This window comes from Sorex fumeus, unplaced genomic scaffold (assembly GCF_029834395.1).
Source record: "Sorex fumeus unplaced genomic scaffold, SorFum_2.1 ptg000015l, whole genome shotgun sequence".
NCBI classification, from domain to species: Eukaryota; Metazoa; Chordata; class Mammalia; order Eulipotyphla; family Soricidae; genus Sorex; species Sorex fumeus.
The window spans coordinates 4,634,713-4,659,120 of NW_026606072.1; the positions used below are offsets into that span (position 1 = coordinate 4,634,713).

Here is a 24,408-nt window from a genome sequence, read left to right on the forward strand (position 1 = left end):
GTGCCCATTCTTTACCACCAAAGATCCCAGTATGCCTCCCCCCACCCATCCCCCGATCCCACCCTGCTTCTGTGGCAGGGCATTCCCTTTTGCGCGAGCACTCTCTCTCTCTCTCTCTCTCTCTCTCTCTCTCTCTCTCTCTCTCTCTCTCTCTCTTTTCTTTTGGGTGTTGTGGTTTGCAGTAGAGATATTAAGTGACCATCATGTTTGGTCTATAATCTATTTTCAGTGCGCATTTCCCATCCTGAGCACGCCCTCCAAGCACCCTTTACTTGATGGTTCCTTCTCTATCTGAGCTGTCTTTTCCCCCAGCATGTGAGGGTAGCTTCCAAGCCGTGGAGCAATCCCCCAGGTGCTTATCTCTGCTATTCTTGGGTGTTAGTCTCCTATTGTTACTTTATATTCCGCAAATCAGTGCAATCTTTCTGTCTGTCCCTCTCTTTCTCTCTCTCTCTCTCTCTTTTTTTTTTTTTTTTGTTTTTTTGGGGTCACACCCGGCAATGCACAGGGCTTACTCCTGGCTCTCTGCTCAGGAATTACCCATGGCCGTGCTCAGGGGACCATATGGGATTCTGGGAATCGAATCTGGGTCGGCCGCGTGCAAGGCGAATGCCCTACCTGCTGTGCTATTGCTCCAGCCCCCTCCTTCTCTTTCTGACTCATTTCACTTAGCATGATACTTTCCATGTTGATCCACTTATATGCAAATTTCATGACTACATCTTTTCTAACAGCTACACAGTATTCCATTGTGTCATTTCCAATAGTTATTTTTTTACATTTGCCACTAACCGGTTCGTTTACATTGTTAACCACTTTATACCAAAGTTTCTCTAACCAGAGGTTTAGACCTTTTTCATCTAATTTTAAATATCAGCATCATTCTGCTTATAATTATCAGTGCTCATATTCCCACAACTTACTTTGTATATAGAGAGACAGAAAATTGTCATTTGCTTCATAAACTTCCTGGAATGCTTTTTTTTTTTTTTGAGTTCTCCCTTGTAGTAAACTGTTGTCTGCATTTTGATGAAGTTACTGTATTGGTAGTGTCACTGTCACAACGATGATGCTTAAAACTGGATTTTTCCCCCCCTTTAAATCTTCTGTCTGTGTCATTTCCAATAGTTATTTTTTTACTTGCCACAAACCGGTTCCTTGGCAGTTCGTTTACATTGTTAACCAGTTTATACAATGAATGTATTTTGAAGGTGGATAACACCATTTTGAATAAAGCATGATGTGATGTAAACTAGGAATCAGAAATTTTTTTTGCGAAAGCCAGGTAATATCTTAGGTTGCACGGGCTTCTTACCTCTAACATAGTACCAAAAAGAAACCATAAGACAAGATATAAACTCTTGTGTAAAATGAGTTTGTTTTCTAATTTTCAAATATTCAAAAAAATATATTATTTTTATATAAAAACACAAGAGGGGTGAGGCATATTTGACCCAAATTATGGTTTGATGAGAATGGCATGGGTAATAGTTGAAATTTTATATAATTAACTAAGAAAACTAAATTTTTTTTAAAAAAATTTAATTTTCATTAGGAGCAATAGCACAGCGGTAGGGTGTTTGTCTTGCATGCGGCCGACCCGACTGACCCAGGTTCAATTCCTCCTCCCCTCTTGGAGAGCCCAGTAAGCCACTGAGAGTATCTTACCCACACTGCAAAGCCTGGCAAGCTCCCCGTGGCATATTTGATATGCCAGACACAATAACAAGTCTCACAATGGAGACATTACTGGGCCTGCTCAAGCAAATCAATGAACAACAGGAGAACAGTGACAGTGACAGTGAAACACCATGAGGTACAGTTGTAGATTTACAAATTTTCGTGCTTGGGTTTCAGTTATACAATGGTCGAGTACCCATCCCTCCACCAGTGCCCACTCTCCACCACCAATAATCCCAGTAACCCTCCTCCCCCAACCCATCCCCCCACCCCATCCCGTCTCTGTAGCAGGGCATTCCCTTTTGCTCTCTCCTTCCTTTAGGGTGTTGTGGTTTGCAGTAGAGATATTAAGTGGCCATCGTGTTTGGTCTATAGTCTACCTTCAGCACGCATTTCCCATCGCAAGCGTGCTGTTCCCTTTGCTTGGTGTTCCCTTCTGTATCTAAGCTGACTTTTCCCCCAGCATGTGCTGCCAGCTTCCAAGCCGTAGAGCAAACCTTCTGGTACTTATCTCAACTATTCTTGGGTGTTAGTGTCCCATTCTGTTACTTTATATTCCACATATGAGTGCTATCTTTCTATGTCAGTCCCTCTCTTTCTGACTCATTTCACTTAGCATGAGACTTTCCATGAAGAACAACTTGTATGCAAATTTCATGACTTCATCTTTTCTAACAGTTGCATAGTATTCCATTGTATAGATGTACCAAAGTTTCTTTAACCAGTCATCTATTCTAGGGCACTTGGGTTTATTTTCCCAGATTTTGGCTATTGTAAACAGTGTAGCAGCGAACATACAAGTGCAGATGTCATTTCAACTGTACTTTTTTTGTCTCTATGGGATATATTCCCAGGAGTGGTATTGCTGGGTCAAATGGGAGCTCAATTTCTAATTTTTTTTTTTTTTGAGGATCGTAAGGAGAATGAGACCCATCATTGTTACTGGTATTTGGCATATTGGGTACGCCACGGGGAGTTTGCCAGACTCTGCCGTAACGATGGGTCTCATTCTTCTAAAGAGCCTTGAATATAATCTCAGGGCTAGGATGAAGGAGACGTTACTGGGGCCTGCTCGAGGCAATCGACGATTAACAGGATGATTTGTGATTTGTGATTTGTGATTTGAGGATCGTACATACTGTTTTCCAAAAGGGCTGAACCAGTCGGCATTCCCACCAGCGGTAAAAAGAGAGTCCCTTTCTCCCCATATCCGCGCCAACACAGGTTGCTTTTGTTCTTTTGGATGTGGTGTGAGCTGATATCTCATTGTTGTTTTGATCTTCATCTCCCTGATGATTAATGATGTGGAGCATTTTCTCATATGCCTTTTAGCCATTCGGATTTCTTCTTTGAGAAAGTTTCTGTTCATTTCATCACCTCATTTTTTGGTGGTGTTGGATGTTTTCTTCTTGTGGAATTTGACCAGTGTCTTGTATATCTTTGATATCAACCCCTTATCAGATGGGTATTGGGTGAATATCCTTTCCCATTCTGTAGACAGTCTTTGTATTTTGGTAACTGTTTCTTTTGAGGTGCAGAAACTTCTTAGTTTAAGATAGTCCCATTTGTTTATCTCTGTAGAAAACTAGATTTTTTTAAAGGAATTTTCCACTGTTGTATGACTGTGCATATGTAAAAGATTGTTCTAGATAGCTTTGAATTATTTTTAGTTTTTAATTTAACACTTGAAGCGTTAAAATGAAATTAACCAAATATATTTTGGTTGGTTGTTTAATAATTATATTTATTTTTATGTTAGGGTTATATAATTGTTATATATTAACATATGTAAAATGTATATATGTAACTGTCTTCAAAGTATTTCATATTCATCACATATCAGGTATGAAATCTTTTCATTTTGTGATTAAGTGTCTATAATTAAAAATTCAAACTAGAATTTTCAGGACTTAAATTTTAACTGGGAAATTTTCGTGGAAGACTGCAAATTTATTTTAATATTTGTACTAAGCATTCAGTACATATTTTTTTTTTTTTTTTTCCCCCTTTATTTTATTTTATTTTTTTAAAGTTGTAGATTTACAATTTTTTGTGCTTTGGTTTCAATTATACAATGATCAGATACCCATCCCTCCACCAGTGCCCATTTTCCACCACCATGGATAATATCCCTCCCACCCCCATCCCCCCATCCCCCCGTCTCTGTGGCAGGGCAATCCCCTGTGTTCTCTCTCTCCTTTTGGGTGTTGTGGTCTGCAAAAGAGGCATTGAGTGGCAAACATGTTCAGTCCATAGTCTACTTTCGACATGCATCTCCCCTCCTGGGAGGATCCTCCAAACATCCTTTATTTGGTGCTCCCTTCTCTATCTGAATAGCCCTTTCCTCTAGGATACCCGGCTGGCCTCTAAGTTATGGAGTAATCATCTTCAGTATCCTGTTTTATTTTGACCTCCATAGAAGTCATGTGGTTGAGTTATGAAGTACTTTATAAAGTAAGATTTATAAAGTACTTCCTAAGAAGGAAGAAAGAAGAATTAAAATGCTTAAATGTGTGAAATTAATATTTTTATTCAGAATGAAACTGTTCACTTTGGGTATACAATGTATTCAGATATTGGCTAATTATTGCTAGATTTAAAATTGGATCGCCTATAAAAAATAAACATTTGATCTTGGAATTAAATTGTTGTTACTTCTACAGAAATTAAAACAATATACAGACTACTGGGGTTAGGGATGTAACTCTGTAGTAGAACATTTGCCTTGAATGTGTGAGAAAGAAAGAAAGTAGAATGTAGAATCATTTTTAAATCTGATTTTTATTTGAGTCAGAGTAATAGTGGGGCATTTCCCTTGATCACAGCTGGCCTGAATTCAAACTCAGCATCCCATATGGTTTCCCTAGCATCACCAGGAGTAATTCCTGAGTACAGATCAAGGAATAAGTCCTGAGCATTGATGGGTATTGCACAAAAACAAAAAATTCTGATCGTATTACTTATTTTTAAATTTAAATTTTTCATTTTCTTCCCCCAGTGCAAGGGATCAAACCCAGGGCTTTTTTTTTTTTTAAGTCACACCCGGCAATGCACAGGGGTTACTTCTGGCTTATGCACTCAGGAATTACTCCTGGCAATGCTCTGGGACCACATGGAATGCTAGGAATCAAACCCGGATTGGCCGTGTGCAAGGCAAACGCCCTACCAGCTGTGCTATTGCTCCACCCAGTGCCTCTTATGCAAGGCATATGCTTTTGGGTTTTTTCTGTTTGGTTTGGTTTTTGTTTTAGTGACACACCTGGTTGTGCTCAGTACTTCCTGACTCTGCACAAGGATCATTCCCAAGGGACAATATACAGTGCTGGGGATTAGACCTAGGGCAGCCACATGCAAGACCCTTACTGGCTGTATTGTCTCTCTGGACCAATGATGTATATTTTGTCAAATATAAAACATAGGTTTTCTATATTTAACTATTGTGTGATTCTTTTACGTGGACGGGGAGTGGAGAGGGAGGGGGGCTGAAGTCCCCATGCTGTGTTCAGAGTATCCTGAAGCTGTGCCTGACAACATTTGGCTAAATCTACTGGACCCAAGAAACATCAAATTGGATCCAGTGATACTGAGATACCTCCAGGGTTACAATTGGCATTACTTGGGGGAATCGTGCAGAGCAGCTGAGCAGTCAGGGTCCTTCAAATATAAGGAATGACCTTAACCATTAAAGTTTTCTCCCTAACCCCTCAGAATATTTTGTTTAAGGAAAACCTGCAGAGTATTTGCTCTCGGATATAAGAAACTACTGTAAAGAGTATGCCAGAACTAATGCATATTTAATTCTTAAATCTTGATTATTGTCTGTAGGATGATTTTAACTGTAGGATGTTAATATCATTGGTATGTCTTTGTGAACTAGAATTTAAGCAGTTAATAATCAGTTGCTCTTTTAATAATACTGTTTTTTGGGCCAGAGAGATCGTACGGCAGGTTAAGCACTTGCTTTGCATGCAGCTAACCTGGTTTCAATCTCCAACATCCTCATTGTCCCTGAGTACAGCAAGGAGTAAGCTCTGAGTACTGTCAAGTGTGGCCCCCCAAATAGTATATATAATGCTTTCTATTTTTAATTTGCAAATGTATCTTTTTCCGTAAAATATAGTAAGTTAGTCAAGTGTATAGAAAAATATCTGTAAGTAAACATGTAAATAGTGAACAACAGTTTGACAATGAGAAAGCAACTGATGACATGTAGTTAATATTATAGGTCCTACGTTCTGGGAAGATAATACAGTGGGTAAGGAACTGGCCTTCTACACAGCTAAGTTTGTTTCCTAGTACCATATGTAGTCCCCTGAGCCCTGCCAGGAGTGATCCCCGAGCATTGCCTGGTGTGACTACCCTCCCCCACCCCCGTAATGTAATTAAAACTATGTGTATCTTTTAAAAAAATAATAATAATGGTATAGGTCATATGCAAAGAGTAAGATACTAGAAGATATGATCTTACCATCATAAAAACATAATTAAAATGTTCAAAAAATTAAGAACCTCTCTTTCTACTCTTATGGGGATTTGAAGCACTCTCAACTAATACAAGTCTGGCTGTGTGCAGGTTGCCATGTGATTCTAGGGATTGAAACCCAATGATTCTCATTGAAAAGGCATATAGTCTTACTACTTGAGCAACAAGGACTTTTAAATGTTTAATTTGGCACAGGATATGCTAAAAATCTGAATCAAAAATGTTCATATCTTTTACCAACATTCTAAAAAAGTGGTCCTCACTGATAAAATTAAATTAAGAATGCTGTTACAGAGAAATGTCACATGATTTGAAAATAACATCAATTCATTGAATTCAGCTTTTTTGTGTCAGGGTCCTCAGAAATAGTATTTGGAATATTACTTCTTTGAGGGGAGGGCCAAGGGTGCCATTCATGGCTTGGTGCTTGGGGTTGTTTCAAGTGGTTTTCGGATTGAACCTGTGTGTAATATATACGCTTCTTTTCATTGAGCTATTTCTCCTATACCTGGAATACTACAGTTTATTGAGTAAATGTTTGTATGTAAATTCTTAGGAGAATACAAAGCTGGAAAAGTTACTGGAAATAACTCCTCCATGATTACTGATATTTCATGAAAAATTTAAAAAAACTTTTTGTCAATTGAGATCAATTTGCATTTTTATGTTCTTAAATGATTGGTGCATATACATATATATATACATATATACTTGATGTTTTGAAATGGCCTTTATAAGCGCTGTTAACATTTAAATGTTGCAGTGTTGATTCTAGTTGCTAATATTCCCTGCTATAAATTTCTATGATATGCTTTGTTTCCAATTCCTAAGTAATTTTCAGGAAAAATAGGTAAATACACTTTTTATATATCCACTTAAAAATTTATAAGGGTAACTAAAGTAAGTTAAAATTGTCACCTTTAGTCATTAATTCTTTTTCTTAGTGTTTTTGCTACTTACATTTTAAAGTTACTAATGGTGTGAAAAAATTCCTTTTATACCTGTTTGTGTCTGTGTAGGGTTCATTAGTATTATACTAATAATTTTTGCATTATCTTAATATATTTCCTGTTTTGACTCATATTTGAGATAATATGAATTTACTTTATAATAGATGTGTATTTACTACATTCAGTTATATTTATATTTTTATGTATTGTTATTTTCTTTAAATTACACATATTGATTTACCAGTACAAAGAACTCTTTAATAATTCTAAAGGCATTTCCTTGCCTGTCCAATAGACAGTGATAGTTAAAGCATAAAAAGCTCTTGCCTCGGCCACTATACACAATCAACAGGTCTTAGAAAAGATTATTGAAAGAAACCACTTACATAGAGAAAGAGGAGATAAGCAGCCTCTCTAATTTTTAGTGAGAGGTAATATTACTTTTAAATGGACTGTTTTAGACCTCTCTCTAAAAAAAAAAAATAAATAAAAATGAAAAAACTTGGCTACCAAGAATGTGAGATACACTACCTATTTTACAAATATATTTGATGCCAGTGAATCAATTTTTTTTTTTTCATAAATGCCACACCAAGATGTAATGGGAGAAGCCCTGGAGCATTGCCTCTCCTAACAATGCTCATCCAGGCTTCAGCATTCAGTATTCAAGTCTGAGGTTGTGGTCCATCTGATGGTATTGGGGTGAAAAGGGGTCATATAATATATGGATTAGAGTTGACCTCACATATGCTGGAATGTGTTCTAGTGCTTTGAGTCATATGCCTTGCCCATGAGACTATCTTCAGAGACTTTCTTTGTTTTGTTTTGGGTTTGATCTATGACCATCTGTGCTCAGGGTTTACTCTCATCTCTGCGCTCAGGGATCATTCCTGGTGGACACATGGGATCAGATGGAGTACCAGGGACCAAACATAGGTTGACCACATGCAAGACAAGCACCCTAATGTGCTGTACTCTCCTCAACCCAAAGAATTTTTAATCAGTACAGATAAAGACATTACATTAAAGAATGATGACTACTCATTATCATAGTAATTGGTATCATTATAGAAGTTATATAGTGATATATACTGTATATATAAGTAGAATCATTGTTTTAGGGTTGACCCATTCAGTTGTAAATATGAAATGTGTAAAATACAAAGATAACTTTTAAAAATGCATGTAATACTAAAGTTTAATTTTTCGTTGCAATAATTTGGTTGAAATTTCCCTTTTATCTTCAGATTTAAATTTTTTTCTTACCTTTCATTAATAGGTAGTATAGATCAATCAGTGTTAAAAGAATTGCCCCCTGAACTCCTGGCAGAAATCGAATCCACCATGCCACTTTGTGAACGTGTGAAAATGAATAAGCGCAAGCGTAGCACAGTTAATGAAAAGCCCAAATATGCTGAAATCAGTTCAGATGAAGATAATGATAGTGATGAAGCTTTTGAATGTAAGTATCCCATAACTTTAATATTAATTTAGAATTAAAAAGGAAATTGATGTTTTTTTCTCATTCATAATTTTTGGGTGAACCAGAGTAAAATGATCTTAATTCTTAATATTGTGATAAGACAGATTTCTTTTTTAATACCTTAAAGATGTGTGGAATATGGCAACAAAATTTTTTTACTTTGCCTATGTGATGGATATCAGATAACAGAGGTGTTTGTATAAATGCATTTAGCAAAATTTATTGATTATATAAAAGGCACTTAGAATAAGAATAAAAATTTAAAAAATGTGTCCCCTGTCTTTGAAGAATCTAATGGGGAAAATAATTTAAACAATTATAGTCCAGTGAGAAAATTTAAATTCTAATAGTACATACAGAGTGCTATGGAAGCATATTGGATTGACGTCAAAATTATACTGGGGTTACAGGGAACACTTACTGGAAGAGGTGACACTTGAGTCTTGAAGGACACTAGGAGATAGCCAGGTGAAGAAATATTTTAAACCATACCATCACTAAATTATAAATGGATTAGCCACATTGTCAGTTATCTGTGTGGTTTGGACCTGGCTTCTCGTTTTTGCCCAGCTGTGTCCTGGAATTCCTCCCTTGTTTCACTGTTTTCCAGAGCTGGCTTCTTCACTACACAGCTACCTCTCTACAACACTGTGATCACCTGTCTTTGCACTAGACTTGCTATACCTCCGCCTGTCTTCCTACTGGTCCACTGAAAAAGTTCTTCTCTTTTATCCCTATCTTCCTTCTTCTGGAACAAGAAAATGAGCCTAGCCAAGAGGGGTCAGCAACTTTGTTTGACTTAAACGGCATTCAGTGGAAACAGACTATGGGAGATCTTCATTTATGTGCCAGCTGACTTAGTCATAATGACCAAAAGAAGTGGGAAGATCACCAGTGTGTTCTACCTTTTCCACCTAGTGTCCATAGATTGAGGTGTGACAAACAAGGCAGGAAGGACAGATGCATGCTGCCATTTTAAATTGTATTTACTGATGGAAGCCCTTCACCTCCTCCAAAGTGTTTATATATCTATATATTTATATAAATATTATATATCATTAATTCTGATCCTAAAACTGTGAGCTCTTGAGTCATGAGCAGTAGTATCTGAATCTGAACAGTTTTAAAATTGAAATAAAATACTTAGCAAAGTTAACCTGACATATAATTAAATATATGAATAATTGTTATTTTGTATTATCATGAGATGTATTTACATACAGTATATTTCAATGGATAAAGTTTATGATGTTTTATCATAATCATTTTAGTTTTATGGGAAAATATGCTCTGAACAAATTGAGGAGAAGGAAGATTTGGTGACTCAGAAACACTTCTACCTTAATATGCATCTTCTCTTTTACTTTACCTACCTCCCTTAGTACATTACCCATTTCTAAAGGGAATAAACAGGAAGAGATTCCTTAATTCTAGATAGGTTTCAGACCACACTTCAACTCCTGTTAATTGCTAGGTTGATGAAAATTCTGAAGCTACCTCACTCACATCACAGTTAAATGGAATACATAGCACATTGTGAAATAACTAATTGTTAAAAGGAGGGAACCAGATATGCCTCTTTTGTTGTGGATTCAACCATTTTTCTTTCCTCTTTTTTCTTTTCAACTTTTGTTTACTGTGCTCTATGAGTTACCATCTTATATCAGGTGAAGTAGCTTATAGCCACACACACATATACGTATATATCCTCACGTATTGAAAAACATCCCATTTCGTGTGTGTGTGTGTGTGTGTGTGTGTGTGTGTGTGTGTGTAATGTATACAGGAATATATACTGTATATTGAAAGCTAATTGCAGAACTTGAACTTTAACCATGTCAGGAAAAGAGAAGTTTCTCCAGTTTTAAAAAAAGTTTTGTAGTTTCCTGATTTTCTTCTTTTAATTCTATATAAATAACTATAGAAAAATATATTGTGTCCAGTGAAAGAATTTCAATTGATAGTTTGCATAAAGGACCAAATTATCATTATTCCCCCCCCAATGAAAACAGTGAGGGTGCAATACAAAACATAAACATATTATGAGAACATATGTAGTGAACATATGCTGTTTTGAAAGTATTTCTTTGAAACCTAAAAGTTTTCTGCAGTTTAATTACATTGCTTTTCTAAAAATTAAAAACAAAGGAAATTATTATAAGTATACAGGGGAAATTGGGATTATTTTGAGAGTTGGGCCATACAGACTTGTGTAGCCATTACTCTTGCTGAGGAAGGAAGATATAAGGAGGAGCTAGAGGTAAAATTTGTGAAAGGAACATGGAAAATACCCAAGTTACATGTTACATATCTTGCTATTGAGTTGCTCTTCTGCTTTTTTCTGGGTAATGAGAGAAATAAAATAAGAATAGACTTATAATGAACCAAGATAAGATCCTGATAACCTTATTGCAGTATACAATGTATTTTAAAAAGTTGTATTTATTTCTGAGATGCCATTCCCATTCCGTTTTTATCTAAATTGCCTAAAATTTAATAAATGTGAAATAAAAATCCCTAGGACCTATAAAGGTTTATGTCCATATGGCATATTGTACATACTTGTAAACAGCTATCAGATTTTTTAAGTATTTATTGCTAAGGATTGAGGTTTGGATGGATATTTTTGGAAATTAATTAAAATTCACAAAGACCAATAGGTCACACTTGAGAAGATTACATGTTAGTAGTCATTCCACTAGGCATTTGATCAAAATTTACTACTTGTTGGAAAAACGTTTAGTGAATGCTTTGATTCAGCAATCTGTTTCTCCCTCTTCTCCCTCTCTAATTCCCCCCATCTATTCAAAGTTCTTGGTCCTCCTTTCCTACCTCTTTGTTTCCCTCCTATAATTTTTAATTCCAGACCCTGCCCTTCCCTACTTAAAATTATTTATAGGTAGTCCCTGACCAAGAGAATATACTGGCACATAGCTTTTTTGTAAAGGGGGTAGGAGTCTTATCTACCTCTTTTTCATATTTTATAGTCAAATTTATGCCTAATTAAAAAGAAAAGAACTGGATGTTTAATTTACAGTTGTCCTTTTTAATGGGCAATATTATTATGTCATTTTATAACTCCAGGGAAGTAAAGAAAATTACCTTTGTCAGTCTTCTTGTCAGTATTTGTCTGCCGTGTTGTCTGGTCAGAAGATTCCAGAACTACAGACCAGACAAGATACTTGAATAGTACTAGCTAGGACAGCATCTAAGAGTATTATTAGCTCGATATGTACATGGGTTACCCATATAAGGACTCCTATATGGGCCAAAGATTGGCATCCCTAAACCTAAGCTAACTATTGCCTAAGTATTTGGATATTAATCATAGGAATTCGGAATCAAAGACAGCTACAAGAAAGCTGGGGGTTCAAATTTAGATGAACAGGCTACAACTTATTTATCAACATGTGGTCAGTACAGCCCTCTAGCTTTCACTGGACGGGCATTCCTAGTCTCTTGTGCTGAACTATGATGCTTTGTCAGAGTTCAGTATTATTCTCAACATAGTGCTCTGGCAGCTTTTATCAGTTTATCGCATCAGAGGAAATCTGTTTGCCCATTCTGCCTAGAGGCTCCTTGTCAGTATGGTGATTTTAGCAGAATGCTTAGACCTCTGTAAGGATGAGGAAAGGATTAAAGGTAACACATAAATATGCTTATGTAGCATGCATAAGCTTAAAAGCTTTTCTCCTTAGGTTTAAACAAGTCTATTCTTGGTGAACTGAATTCATTATATGAGTATTTACAATTATCCAGATTTATTCTCTTTGTAGGCATGTGATAAAAGTTAGCTGAGACTAGAATTTATGACTAAGTGGTGGGCTTAATGGGTATACATGGTTACCCATATTCTAAAATCTTCTTGTTTTTGCTGGGTGTGTGTGTACCAGAAATTCAACCCAAGTCTTCTTTGTGCAAAATAAGCTCTCCATTCTGTTTAGTTATCTCTCTGGTCCACTTTTTTTTTTTTCAAATTGAGCTATCTTTTTATCCCACTTCCCTAAAAGATTAACTTTTCCTGCAGTCCCTCCTCACTCTCAATAGTTCAGATGCTTTAAGGTGTCCGTATTTTTTGAAGTGGTAGATCAGCCTAACATGTCATAATTAATCCTAAAATTTAGATAATTACAGCTCACTGAATACCTTTCTTATAAATAAACCTGAGTTTGATTCTTAAGACACTTGTATCTGTATTAGAAGTTAAATAGTTCATGTAAAAAAATCTTTTTAAGTCTAAATAACTAATTCCAAAATAAATAATACGATTTCTGTATCATAATTTAAATTTCTGATTTAACATAATTCAAAATTTCCTAAGCCCACACGGCAAATATTTCCCCCCATTTGTAAAGTACAAGTTTTACTGCCTTTTTAAATGAGATAAATTATTTGTCGTGGGGATTTGCTTCTAGCTTCTAGGAAACGACATAAAAAAGATGATGATAAAGCTTGGGAATATGAAGAACGTGACAGAAGAAGCTCCGGGGATCATAGGAGAAGTCACACTCATGAAGGAAGAAGGAGTTCAGGTGGTGGTCGTTATCGAAACCGAAGCCCATCTGATTCTGACATGGAAGATTATTCTCCTCCTCCCAGCCTTAGTGAGGGTAATTCATCAGTGTCAACAGTTTTCTTACATAAAACAGATTTAAACTTAGAGCTCTAGTTTTGAAGAATATTTTCTTTTTATGTATTAACTTGCACAATCAAGTTTTAATTTAAGGTCAAGGCATATAGTTGGAACTAGAAGTGGTTTCTGTAGAAATATTCAGTGTGCAGGAAGAAACTGGACACAAAAATAGAGACATTTTGAGATGTTACTGCTTTTCAATATTTCTGTTTAATTTTAGTTGCTAGAAAAATGAAGAAAAAAGAAAAACAGAAGAAGAGGAAAGCTTATGAACCAAAACTAACACCCGAAGGTATCATTTTAGTTTGTATACACAGTTTTCAACTTTAGCTTTCTACTTGGAATGTAGATATAAATTCTGTGATTTTACTTTCTCTATTTCAGAAATGATGGATTCTTCAACTTTTAAGAGATTCACAGCCTCCATAGAGAATATTTTAGATAATTTAGAAGATATGGATTTTACTGCATTTGGTAAAATAATTTTTCAATATGTTCATTTTCCTCTAAATATAGAAATAAATTTAAATATCTTAGCCCATGTCTAGTATTCTGCCAATTGTTTTACAGCATTATTTCACAAAAATGAGTGTTATTGACTCCTGGTGGGAAAGACAGGAACAATCCGGGATAATATAGTGGCCTTGGGTGCAATTGGTGCAGGGAGGGTAGTCTTTTCTGTTTGTTTATTCATAAAACACATTGACACCATTGCTGCAATTTGTGTTAATCCACATCTAAGGTGTGGGCTACTGATGGTACATGCTGACATCAGTGAGTTAAAGAAGGAATATTTTCATGAGTTTTTTTCATTGTTTTGGGGTGTTTTTTTTTTTTTCCCTGAAAAGGAATGGTAGGCAGAATTAAGTTTAGCAGTCTCTGCGGGGAGATGACGGGGATGGTGGAGGGGTGAAGAAAAGAAGGGAAAACTAGAACATATACAATTCAGTGGTTTTTAATTTATTCACAGTTGTGCAACAATAACCACAGTATAATTAGTAGACCATTTCCAGTTAATAATCACTCATTTCCCCTTAATTTCTGCACCCTCACAATTCTTTTTGTTTCTGTATACTTCTATTGAATATGATATATAATTTTTAAGAATTTATACAAGTTTGGAGATATAACTTTTGATTAAAAACCTTGCCTGTATTAGGCCCTGGGTTTCTTACCTCTTAAACTTTTTTTGTTTATACAAACCATTCTTCAGTCACAGTAGAATTGAAACTGTAAATTGATAACAGAAAAATAATGTTTTATATTTAGTTAGAAATTAATACATTTCTGTTTTATGAGTAGAAGAGGAAGTTCCTTCCAAAAGAATTAGAAAATATTTTGAAAAAAGACTTTAGAAAGAAATTCATAGTGATAAAAAACTTATATAGATTTTTTTAAAACTTACATTTAATCTAAATTTCCATATCAGGAATCTAAAAAGGAGTATAGAATCTTGTTTAAGCAGAATAATAAAATAGAAGATTTAAGTGCAAAAGTTATCAGTATTAAAAATACAAAGGCTATGGGGAAAAATGAATGAAATCTGAAGGTATTTGAAAGATGCATAAACTGACAAAACTCATATTGTTGAAATGATAGTGTCTTAGGAATCCTGAGCAGGCAGTTACCAAAAGTTAGTTACAGTAATTAAGGAAGTCTTTATGCAGATGAATCTTGTGTAGATTCTCGATAAGGAGGGTACTAATATGATCAAAGATAAATTAATTGAATGGTTCGTTGTATGTCAGTACTGTGTTAAATGCCTTATAGGGTCTTTTTAGTAAAGCGAAATAGTTTCATTGAGCAAAATTTATTTAGAAAGACATGAGGGGAGAGAACGAGAGGGCAATGTGTTCAAGATAGGACCTGGGCTTCCCTACAACGGAGAAAAGCAAAAGAGAGATGGGTGTTCAGAGGAGAACAAGCATATGTTTAGTGCTTTAATGCAAAAATAAATACATTGGCTTTGAGTAATACAGAATGTGGAAAGCAAGATCACCCAATTAGAATATAATAGGATTAATGTATTCCTGTATTGTTCTTAAAGTAATAAGGATCTTATCTACAAATACTGAAATGTTAGCTTTATAAGAAATAACAATATTCAAAGTTCAACATAAAAGTAACAGGTGGCACAAACAATGGTGTTCACTTTCTATAAATAAGCCACATGGTATAAAATAATTGTGATAAAGAATCCATCATCTTTGGGGAAAAATGCCTTAAAACATTTATTACTCTTTTTAAAAAGTATTTGTTGGGCCAGAGAGAGAATACAGTGGTAAGGCACTTAGGCCTTGCCAAGGTCAGTCCTGGATACCACATATGGTTCCATGAGTACTTCAAGGAGTGATCCCTGAGCACAGAACCAGGAGTAAGCCCCAAGCACTGTCTGGTGTGACGCAAAAATAAAACAATGAAAAAGTATTTGCTAAGTTACGTGTCTGCTACAAATGCACTTCCCCATTGTTTGGAGTACCGGTTTTACCATCTCTAGAACTTTCTCATTCTGTGCTAAGAAACTGTGAAGTCATTTAAGATCCCAGTCAGGGCACCAGGGAGATAACTCAAAGAGCTGGAGAAAATGCTTTACATATAGCCATGTGCTCAATCCCATCCACCACAGGATCCCTGATAACCTTATCCCCAGGAAATAGATAATGATAGAACTCTAAGGTTACTATTGAGTACTTATGTACAAGTAGACCAATTACTAAGGTGGGGACAGAATTGTGCTGAAATCTGCAATCAAGAGTAGGAGCAGATAACCATTTCTGCTTCCAGAGAAACAAGATAAAGGGAAGCTTTCAGAACTTATTTAGGGAGCTACCTTTAAAAAAGAAAACTCTTTGTTAGAAGATGGGAGCATCCTAAGAAGATCTTAAAAGGAGTGAGGGATATAAATATCTTCACATCACTCACTCTCCTTCTGTTTGATCTTTTGACAGCATACCCACTGAGTGTACCCAAACAGAAGCCATAGGGCATGGGAGATTTAATGTAGTCTATACAAGTCAGCCTCCTGAAACAGGGAACATGGTTGAGAAGGATCAGCTGTATATTTAAAGTAGTGAAGAAGAGATGTCTATCTCCTCTTCTCACGTTAGTCAGAATTATTCTTTCTCTCTCTCTCTCTCTCTTTTTTTTTGCTTTTGTTTGTTTTGGGGCCACACCTGGCAATTCTCAGGGGTTACTCCTGGCTCTGCACTCAGGAATTACTCCTAGTGGTGTCCGAGGGACCATATGGGATGCTGAGGATCGAACCCAGGTCGGCCGCGTGCAAGGCAAGCGCCCTACCTGTTGTAGTATCTCTCCAGCCCAGAATTATTCATTTTAATTCCTTTCCTCATTGATTCAGGTTTTGCTTGAGGCTTAAAGAGGCATGTTAGATTATTTGTTTATTTTACATATGTATGTTTAGAAATTTTATTTAAATATTGTTTAATATTTTGAAATATTTCTTAGACCTACCTCTTGTTTGGTTTGGTTTTTCAGGTGATGATGATGAAATTCCTCAGGAACTGCTCTTAGGAAAACATCAGCTTAATGAACTTGGCAGTGAATCTGCTAAAATTAAAGCAATGGGTATAATGGATAAGGTATCTCACTAAAGTAAAATTTATAATTTACTTAGTATCTAATATTTGAAATTAATATTGTCAAGATAAATTGGTGAGTTTACATAAAGCAATGAAAATTCATTGTTACCTTCTGAGATTCTAACATTTCTTTTCAAAACACCTTGAATCAAAGAAATAGTCTGCATAATATTCCAAAGAAAGTCATATTAAGATATTGAAAAAAGTCATGATTTTGGATTTCACTGTCTTCAGAATTTATATTATTTAGATGTAGACTTTACTATAAATTTTTCTTCAGTACTTCTTATTGTCATTTTCGTGGAGAAAAGTTACTTTTCATTTATATTCCAAGTAAAATATATAAATAAAAATATACATTTGATTTTTTTATAATTCATACAAAACATTTATTAGTTTTAGATTCAAAAGTAATAATTCAGCATTTCGTGAAATGATCGCAGTCTAGTAAAAATTTATCACCAGTTATTAGATTTGTGTATGTGATAACATTTGTGATCTCTCATCAACTGATACAGAATTACTAACTATATGGTCATTATTCTATGCATTATTTCCCCTTGTAACTGGAAAGTTTTTGCCTTTGACCACCTTCACTCATTTCATCTACCCATATTTCCATACACTTAACTATTTGCTTTTTGTGTTTGGTTGCTTGTTTAGATTTTTTTATGTGTAATGAGCTCTTGTAGAATTTGATTTTTATGCCTTATTTTTTTACTGCCCTCATGGTCAGTCCATACTATTGTAAATGGCAAGGTTTTCTTTAATCACTGTATAATATAGTCAAATAATTGCAGCTGTATGTCACTTAATGATGAGCACTTTCTGAAAAATGTTTTGTCAGATGATTTCACCTTTGTGTGAACCTGGATGGTAGATGGTAGGACTTCTTATACAACCTGGGTTATGTGGTATAACCTATTGTGACCACCTTCATATATGCGGTCCATTTTTTACCAAAATATGGTGAAATGATAACTGTGCAGTCCATTTTTTACCAAAATATGGTGAAGTGATAACTGTTCTCTTTTATCTATTAATGAGAGCTTTGCTTGCTTCCATGTTTAACTATTTAACTTTCATGTTCCAGTGAGCATGGAAGTGTGTGAAATTAGTGCTTTTGGGAATTAGTGTTTCCTTTTCCTTCACAATAAACCTAGAAGTGGAATAATTCTGTATTTAACTTTTTTTTAGTAATCTCTTCAGATTCACATAGTGACTACTCCAAATTATATTCCCACCAACAGTGCACAAAGATGCCCATGAATTTGACTTTTAAAGTCAGGCAGGCATATCATATGATTTGCCAAGATTTAAGTACTTTTAGTTTACATTGATACTAGTATGTGCAATGAGGGATATGTTGCTTTATTTTTTATCTAGGAAAGGTATTGACACCTTAAAAACACTAGTTTTAAAGGTGTCAGTACCACTCTTAGGTGTGTTTTTTTGGGCTGGGGTGGTGGGGATGGATGTCGGGGGAGGTTGAGCTCCCCAGCAGTATTCAGTGATTACTGGCCCATTGAACCATCACTTCAGTGCCGGGAACCACAAATTTAATGCTGCCTGGGCTCTGTATTGCACAGGACACTCAAGCCACCCTTTCAGTGCTGCATGAATACCCAATGGTGCTAGATATCCTTTAGGGCTACCGTAAGCAGTGCTCTGGTGGTGCCAGGATTCAAACCCAGGCCAGACACATGCCTAGCATGGACTAATCACTATACTGTCTCCTGGCAGTCTTGTTTCATAAAATCCTTAATTACATTTAGTAATTCTATTTCAAAAGGTGGATTTGCTGAATATTTTCAAAGAATGGATGCTTTACCAGAAGTTTCAGTAATTCTGTTTATTATAAAATTACATAAAGCATTATTTGGGCAAATTTTATACTCCAACTTGAATAATAAAGATGTACTTAATGTCAGTTACTCTATTGATACTCCCATGTGAATCTTCTGACATATAATTGGGAGTCCTAGCTTCATGCTGAACATTCAAAAGGACACCTGTCTACTCAACCAAGAGAATATGAGTCCTGGAAGAAACTATAAACCCAACTACTACTACTAATTTTTCACATTGAGAAAGAGTTTTTTGTAAAAAATTAATAGACTAGATAAAATATTTCTGCTAAGAAGAGTTGTGTTGCTTCACTTTTATAGCTTTTATCCATTCAAATTTTCTTGCTTTTGTTAGTCACTTGGATTTTGAGAGACAGGCTGAATAACATAGTATGAAAACTTACTTTAAATTAGCAAGTGAAATCTTTGAGAGAATTTTCTGTCAATATTCATATTCAGTATCACTGCCTTATGAGTAAGGGATGCTATATATTAAGAATTGGCTTGACACTATGCACATATACCCAGTCTGTATTTCCCTTTTCCCATAATCCAAAGGGAAAAATTATAGGGAATTTTTGTAATACCTTTTAACCGTGATTAATAAGAGAATTTGTGTTGCTATCTTAGCTTTCAACTGACAAAACTGTGAAAGTTTTAAATATCTTGGAGAAGAATATTCAGGATGGTTCTAAGCTTTCCACCCTGCTGAATCATGTAAGTTTAAATCATATTATAAATTTTACTGTTATTGTTAAGATAACAAATTTTTCATTAGGAATGTTGATTTTTTTAGGGGGAAATTTATTTTTATAATCAATGCTGTTATAGTTCATTTTTAGTTATTCAGAATTAATATTTTACGTTGTCAATTTTAGCTTTAAAAGAATAATGACAAGTGCGATTTCATTCAACTTTAAGAACTGTTCTTTAGTGCTCCTCCTGCATGCATATATAAATAGGATTAAAATGTCCTTTTACTTATGTAATGGGAGGAGCGATAGCACAGTGAGTAGAGCATTTGCCTTGCACGAGGCCGACCCAGGTTCAATTCCTCTGCCCCTCAGAGAGCCCGGCAAGCTACCGAGAATATCTGGCCCACACGGCAGAGCCTGGCAAGCTCCCCGTGGCGTATTCGATATGGCAAAAACAGTAACAAGTCTCACAGTGAAGACATTACTGGTGCCTGCTCGAGCAAATCGATGAACAACGGGAAGAGAGTGGTACGGCGCTACTTATGTAATGATAGCATATTATTCTTGACCTTCCCTAGAGGAACAGTGAGAAACCTTAGGCCAATTTCCTACTATGTCCTGAAACATTGGTCCCTATATAGCATTATTATACTTACCTTCATAAATATGTTGCAAGTTAGTTGAAATTTCCTTAGAAATAATTCATGTAAAATGTTAAAAATTGTCTGGCTTTTAATTTCTCAATTATTACAGCTTGATATGTTTATATCAAAAGAAATAACACTGTGGTCTAGTGATTTTTGAACTAATTAACATAAATTGCCTGTTGGTCTTCTTTCTTAACATTGTAGCACTCTTTCAAAATCATATGTGTGTTCAAATTAATATTACTATTTATCTCAGTAAATGCAAACACTAAACACTTATAGGCATTTAATAAAAGAATATGGTGATTTTTTTAAAAAATTCAAATATAAAGATAGTAGTATGTTTGTTGTAGAAAATTTTCAAAACACAAAAAAGTCCTCATCTCATCCAATAGTAACTTTTTATTAACATCTTGCATATCAGTATATATGTATATATGTAAATTATCTATACTTATTTTCTCACATGTACATATAATACAGTGTTTATTCTGTACATGTACTGATTTTGTCTCATGGGGGGAAATTTTCACATGTTTACAAAAGCCAGGGGATTGCTAAAGTAAACTACGTGAAATAAAATATGTGAGAAAATAATCTTAGGGAGTTCTTTCAGTGCTTAATAAATTATCCATGTTTTTTCCAGTATTTCTTGTTAACTTTCTGAATTGTAGACACAAAGGGCATATAAAAACACAGAGTGTCATTGTACTCCATCCATTTGAGAGTTGTATTTAAAACACTTTAGCAAGAAGTGAGATCATATGAGATAGTATAGCAGGTAAGGTACTTGCCTTAAACACAGATGGCCATCCTGGCATTGCTCAATAAACATATGACCTGCTGGGGATCAAACCCAGATTTTTCTACATAAGAAAGTTGTGCATTCTAACATGTTGTGCTATCTCTCTAGCCCTGAAAATACTTTCATTCCTAATAGTCATAGTCCTGTTTGTAGTGATATGTTGATATGGCTATAATCCTTGATATGAATAATGAATGTCCTCAAAACAATTTATTATCTAAGAAAAACTACATTATATGCTAAATTATTTTATTAATATAATTTTATTTTTGTTTTTGTTTACATAATTTTTTTGGGGGGGACTTTCCCAGTGGTACTGACAGGTTGGTACAGATAATGTTTAGTCCTGCAGTGGGCCTTAAAGTTCAGTTCTCTGGGGCCAAAGAGAGAATACAATACATAAGGCATTTGTCTTGCCACATGGCCAACCCAGATTCAATTCTTGGCATCTCGTATGTCCCCTTGAACCCTCTAGGAGTAATTCCTGAGTGCAAAGCCAAGAGTAATCTCTGAGCACCAATAGATAGACAACCTCCACCTGCCCCCATAAAAATTCAATTCTCAAGAGCAGTACAGTACTGAGGGCCACCAAGGCCTAGTGACATTCATGAGGAGGATGCATGCAGTGCCAGGTGTCCAGCTCAGGCTTTTGCACATGCCAGGCATGTACTCCATCGCTTCGAGCTATCTTCCCAGTTATAAATGATCTTGTTTTTATAAGTAGATAGGTAAACAGTCAAATGAAAGAAAGCTGGTAAGTTAGGGAAAAGGTAATCAGCCTTATAGGCATTTTTAGTCATTAGATAGCTCTTCTCTACATATATTTTGCTTTTTATTTGTTCATTCTAATGTTTTTAATGTCGTGACTATAAAAGTATTCTTAAGCTATAAAGTTGGTATTTGATAATTAAGGATATGGTAGAAGGATTTTTACTTCTGATGGAGTGCTGGAGAAACAGTAGTACATGGATAAGTTACTTGTCTTGCACACAACTGACCCATGTTCCATTCCTCCACACCTCAAAAGGTTCCCTGCAAAGCATATGATCCCTCACCACCACCAAGAGTGATCTCTGAGAACCACCAGATGTGGTCCAAAAACAACAATGAAGTAATAATGCAGATTGCTGATGTGTAACTTAGAGTGTTGTCTTACGTTAATTGTTGAATTCACCATTTTAGAAAATACATTTAGCAGTCTGCATAATCACTACATTTTAATATGTTTCAAAAATAACATTCAAAAACTGGTATTTGGAAATAAGTCATCCAGTTAACATTTTGCCACTTTTATATAAGAATCCTTAATTCTTTGTTGTTACTGTCTCATCCTAACAACAGCAAGCAGAATGTAGACTGCTTTCTCAATGTTATATTTATGCCTAAATAGAAAATTATCTAGAGTAGCAGTCTTTAGCAAAAATATGTGATTTGAGTAAAGTATACAGAAGATAAAGTGTAATTTTGTCAGTGGGGTGTTATTTAATGGTGAATTTCATATATAGAGTAGTATACTATGTTTTGAAATAAGTGCTATTGATATTTTTACTTCATTGTTGATTTCTTTGAATACTATATATAAATCAGAACTCTACTAGTGAAAATCAGATGTCATTTTAAAATGTTAATTCCATAAATGTTTATTTTTATTTTATTAACAATGTGCTCTTTTATAGAATAATGATACTGAAGAGGAAGAAAGATTATGGAGAGACCTTATTATGGAGAGAGTTACAAAGTCAGCAGATGCCTGTCTTACAACTATCAACATTATGACATCCCCTAATATGCCAAAAGCTGTGTATATTGAGGATGTAATTGAAAGAGTTATACAGTACACTAAATTTCATTTGCAGAATACACTTTATCCTCAGTATGATCCTGTTTACAGATTAGATCCTCATGGAGGTTAGTTTATCATATTATATTGACAGATTTTTTTTTTTTTTGTATAATATCAGAGTTGGGCTGGAGTGGTAGCACAGTGGGTAGGGTGTTTGCCTTTCACGTGGCCGACCCGGGTTCAATTCCTCCGTCCCTCTCAGAGAACCTGGCAAGCTACTAAGAATATCCTGCCCGCAAGGCAGAGCCTGGCAAGCTCCCGTGATGTATTTGATATGCCAAAAACAGTAACAAGTCTCACAATTGAGATGTTACTGGTGCCTGCTCAAGCAAATCGATGAACAAGAGGACAGTGCTACAGTGCAGTGCTACAATATCAGAGTTATCTGTGTTATTATTTTACTTTATTGGATGATTAGTGTAGCACAACTGAAATTATTAGATCATTAAATATAATGTTCTCCTTTTTGATTTTGGACTTGACTAGAGTATAGAACTTTGAGTTCATCAGATACTTGTTCAATTACAACTTTTTTCAATGTCTACTTAGAAGCATTTTCTACCAGTTAGGAAAAATCCCAGTTAATGCCTTTTAGTTCTTCCTGATTCTACCCAAGATATTAGTATTGATATAATATATATATATTCTTTCTCTTAAAACTTTTATAAAGAAGGATGAACAGTTGACATATACATTTACAGAGAGGATGGCAAACTTAGATTAATATGCACTTAATTCCCTAGTATAATTACTACATTATTTTATATAAAAGAACCCCATAGCCATAGAAATTGACATTAAATATTCTCATTCATTACCCATAGTTTAATAAGAGATATCCCATTGTGTAATACCTAAGCAGCATTATTTACTAGGTTGTATTTTTGTATAGGCTCCCCCCAAAAAAGTTCCTCTTAATTCAGAAGATAGTACTGTTTATAAAAATACTGATTTATTTTCTGTTTTACATTTCTTTCATTTTAGGAGGTTTATTAAGTTCGAAAGCAAAACGAGCTAAATGTTCTACACATAAGCAGAGAGTAATAGTAATGCTTTACAATAAAGTTTGTGACATTGTTAGCAGCTTATCTGAATTATTAGAAATACAACTTCTTACAGATACAACAATTCTTCAGGTGAGTTTTTTAACACATTGTATATAGTTCTAGATAGATTAAACAGTTTAAGTATAGAGTTCAGATTAGTCTTGCCACTTAATAGCAGGACTGATAGTTTTCCCATTCAGTGTGTCTTAGTTGAAAAAATGAGTCCAAAAAGTTATTTAAAAAAAAAAATGTAAGCGGGGGACAGAAGACAAGTGGATATAGTGTATATTTTGAACTTTAGATTCTTGGCAAAATAGATTTTTTTTTTTTTGTAAACCAAAGAGATAGTCCGGGGCTTAGCTAAAGTACCTTATATGCAGTCAACCCCATATCTCGTGGTTTCCCTGATCACCTTAAGGACCATGAGCTGTGGTCCTTAATCACCACCAGATGTAGCCCAAATGCAAATCACCACCAGATGTAGCCCAAATGCAAACAGAAAATAATTTAATGGAAATGATAATTCATTATGATTTTTCATTGAGAATAGCAAAATGGTTTTGCTGTTTTTTTATATTGCTATGGCAATTATCAATCTTAAAGTTGGAAATTAGAGGCATGGCATCAGAAGGAGGTGTGTGCCAGTGTTGGTTGAGGATGAAGAGCAAATAAAGTAGTTATTGATTGGTAAGGGAAA

The 24,408-nt window shown here is 35.1% G+C and overlaps 1 protein-coding gene across 2 annotated transcripts in view; it reads left to right on the top strand.

Moving 5' to 3' along the window:
* Nucleotides 1–24,408, top strand: part of NIPBL (NIPBL cohesin loading factor) — a 215,362-nt gene that overhangs the window by 123,999 nt on the left and 66,955 nt on the right. For both annotated transcript variants that reach the window (XM_056112225.1, XM_056112227.1), the window contains exons 11-18: nucleotides 8,393–8,575; nucleotides 13,012–13,206; nucleotides 13,450–13,521; nucleotides 13,614–13,703; nucleotides 16,725–16,828; nucleotides 19,306–19,392; nucleotides 22,499–22,730; nucleotides 23,650–23,801. In XM_056112225.1, coding sequence (XP_055968200.1) covers nucleotides 8,393–8,575; nucleotides 13,012–13,206; nucleotides 13,450–13,521; nucleotides 13,614–13,703; nucleotides 16,725–16,828; nucleotides 19,306–19,392; nucleotides 22,499–22,730; nucleotides 23,650–23,801 — 1,115 coding nt within the window. The remainder of the gene's footprint in view (nucleotides 1–8,392; nucleotides 8,576–13,011; nucleotides 13,207–13,449; nucleotides 13,522–13,613; nucleotides 13,704–16,724; nucleotides 16,829–19,305; nucleotides 19,393–22,498; nucleotides 22,731–23,649; nucleotides 23,802–24,408) is intronic.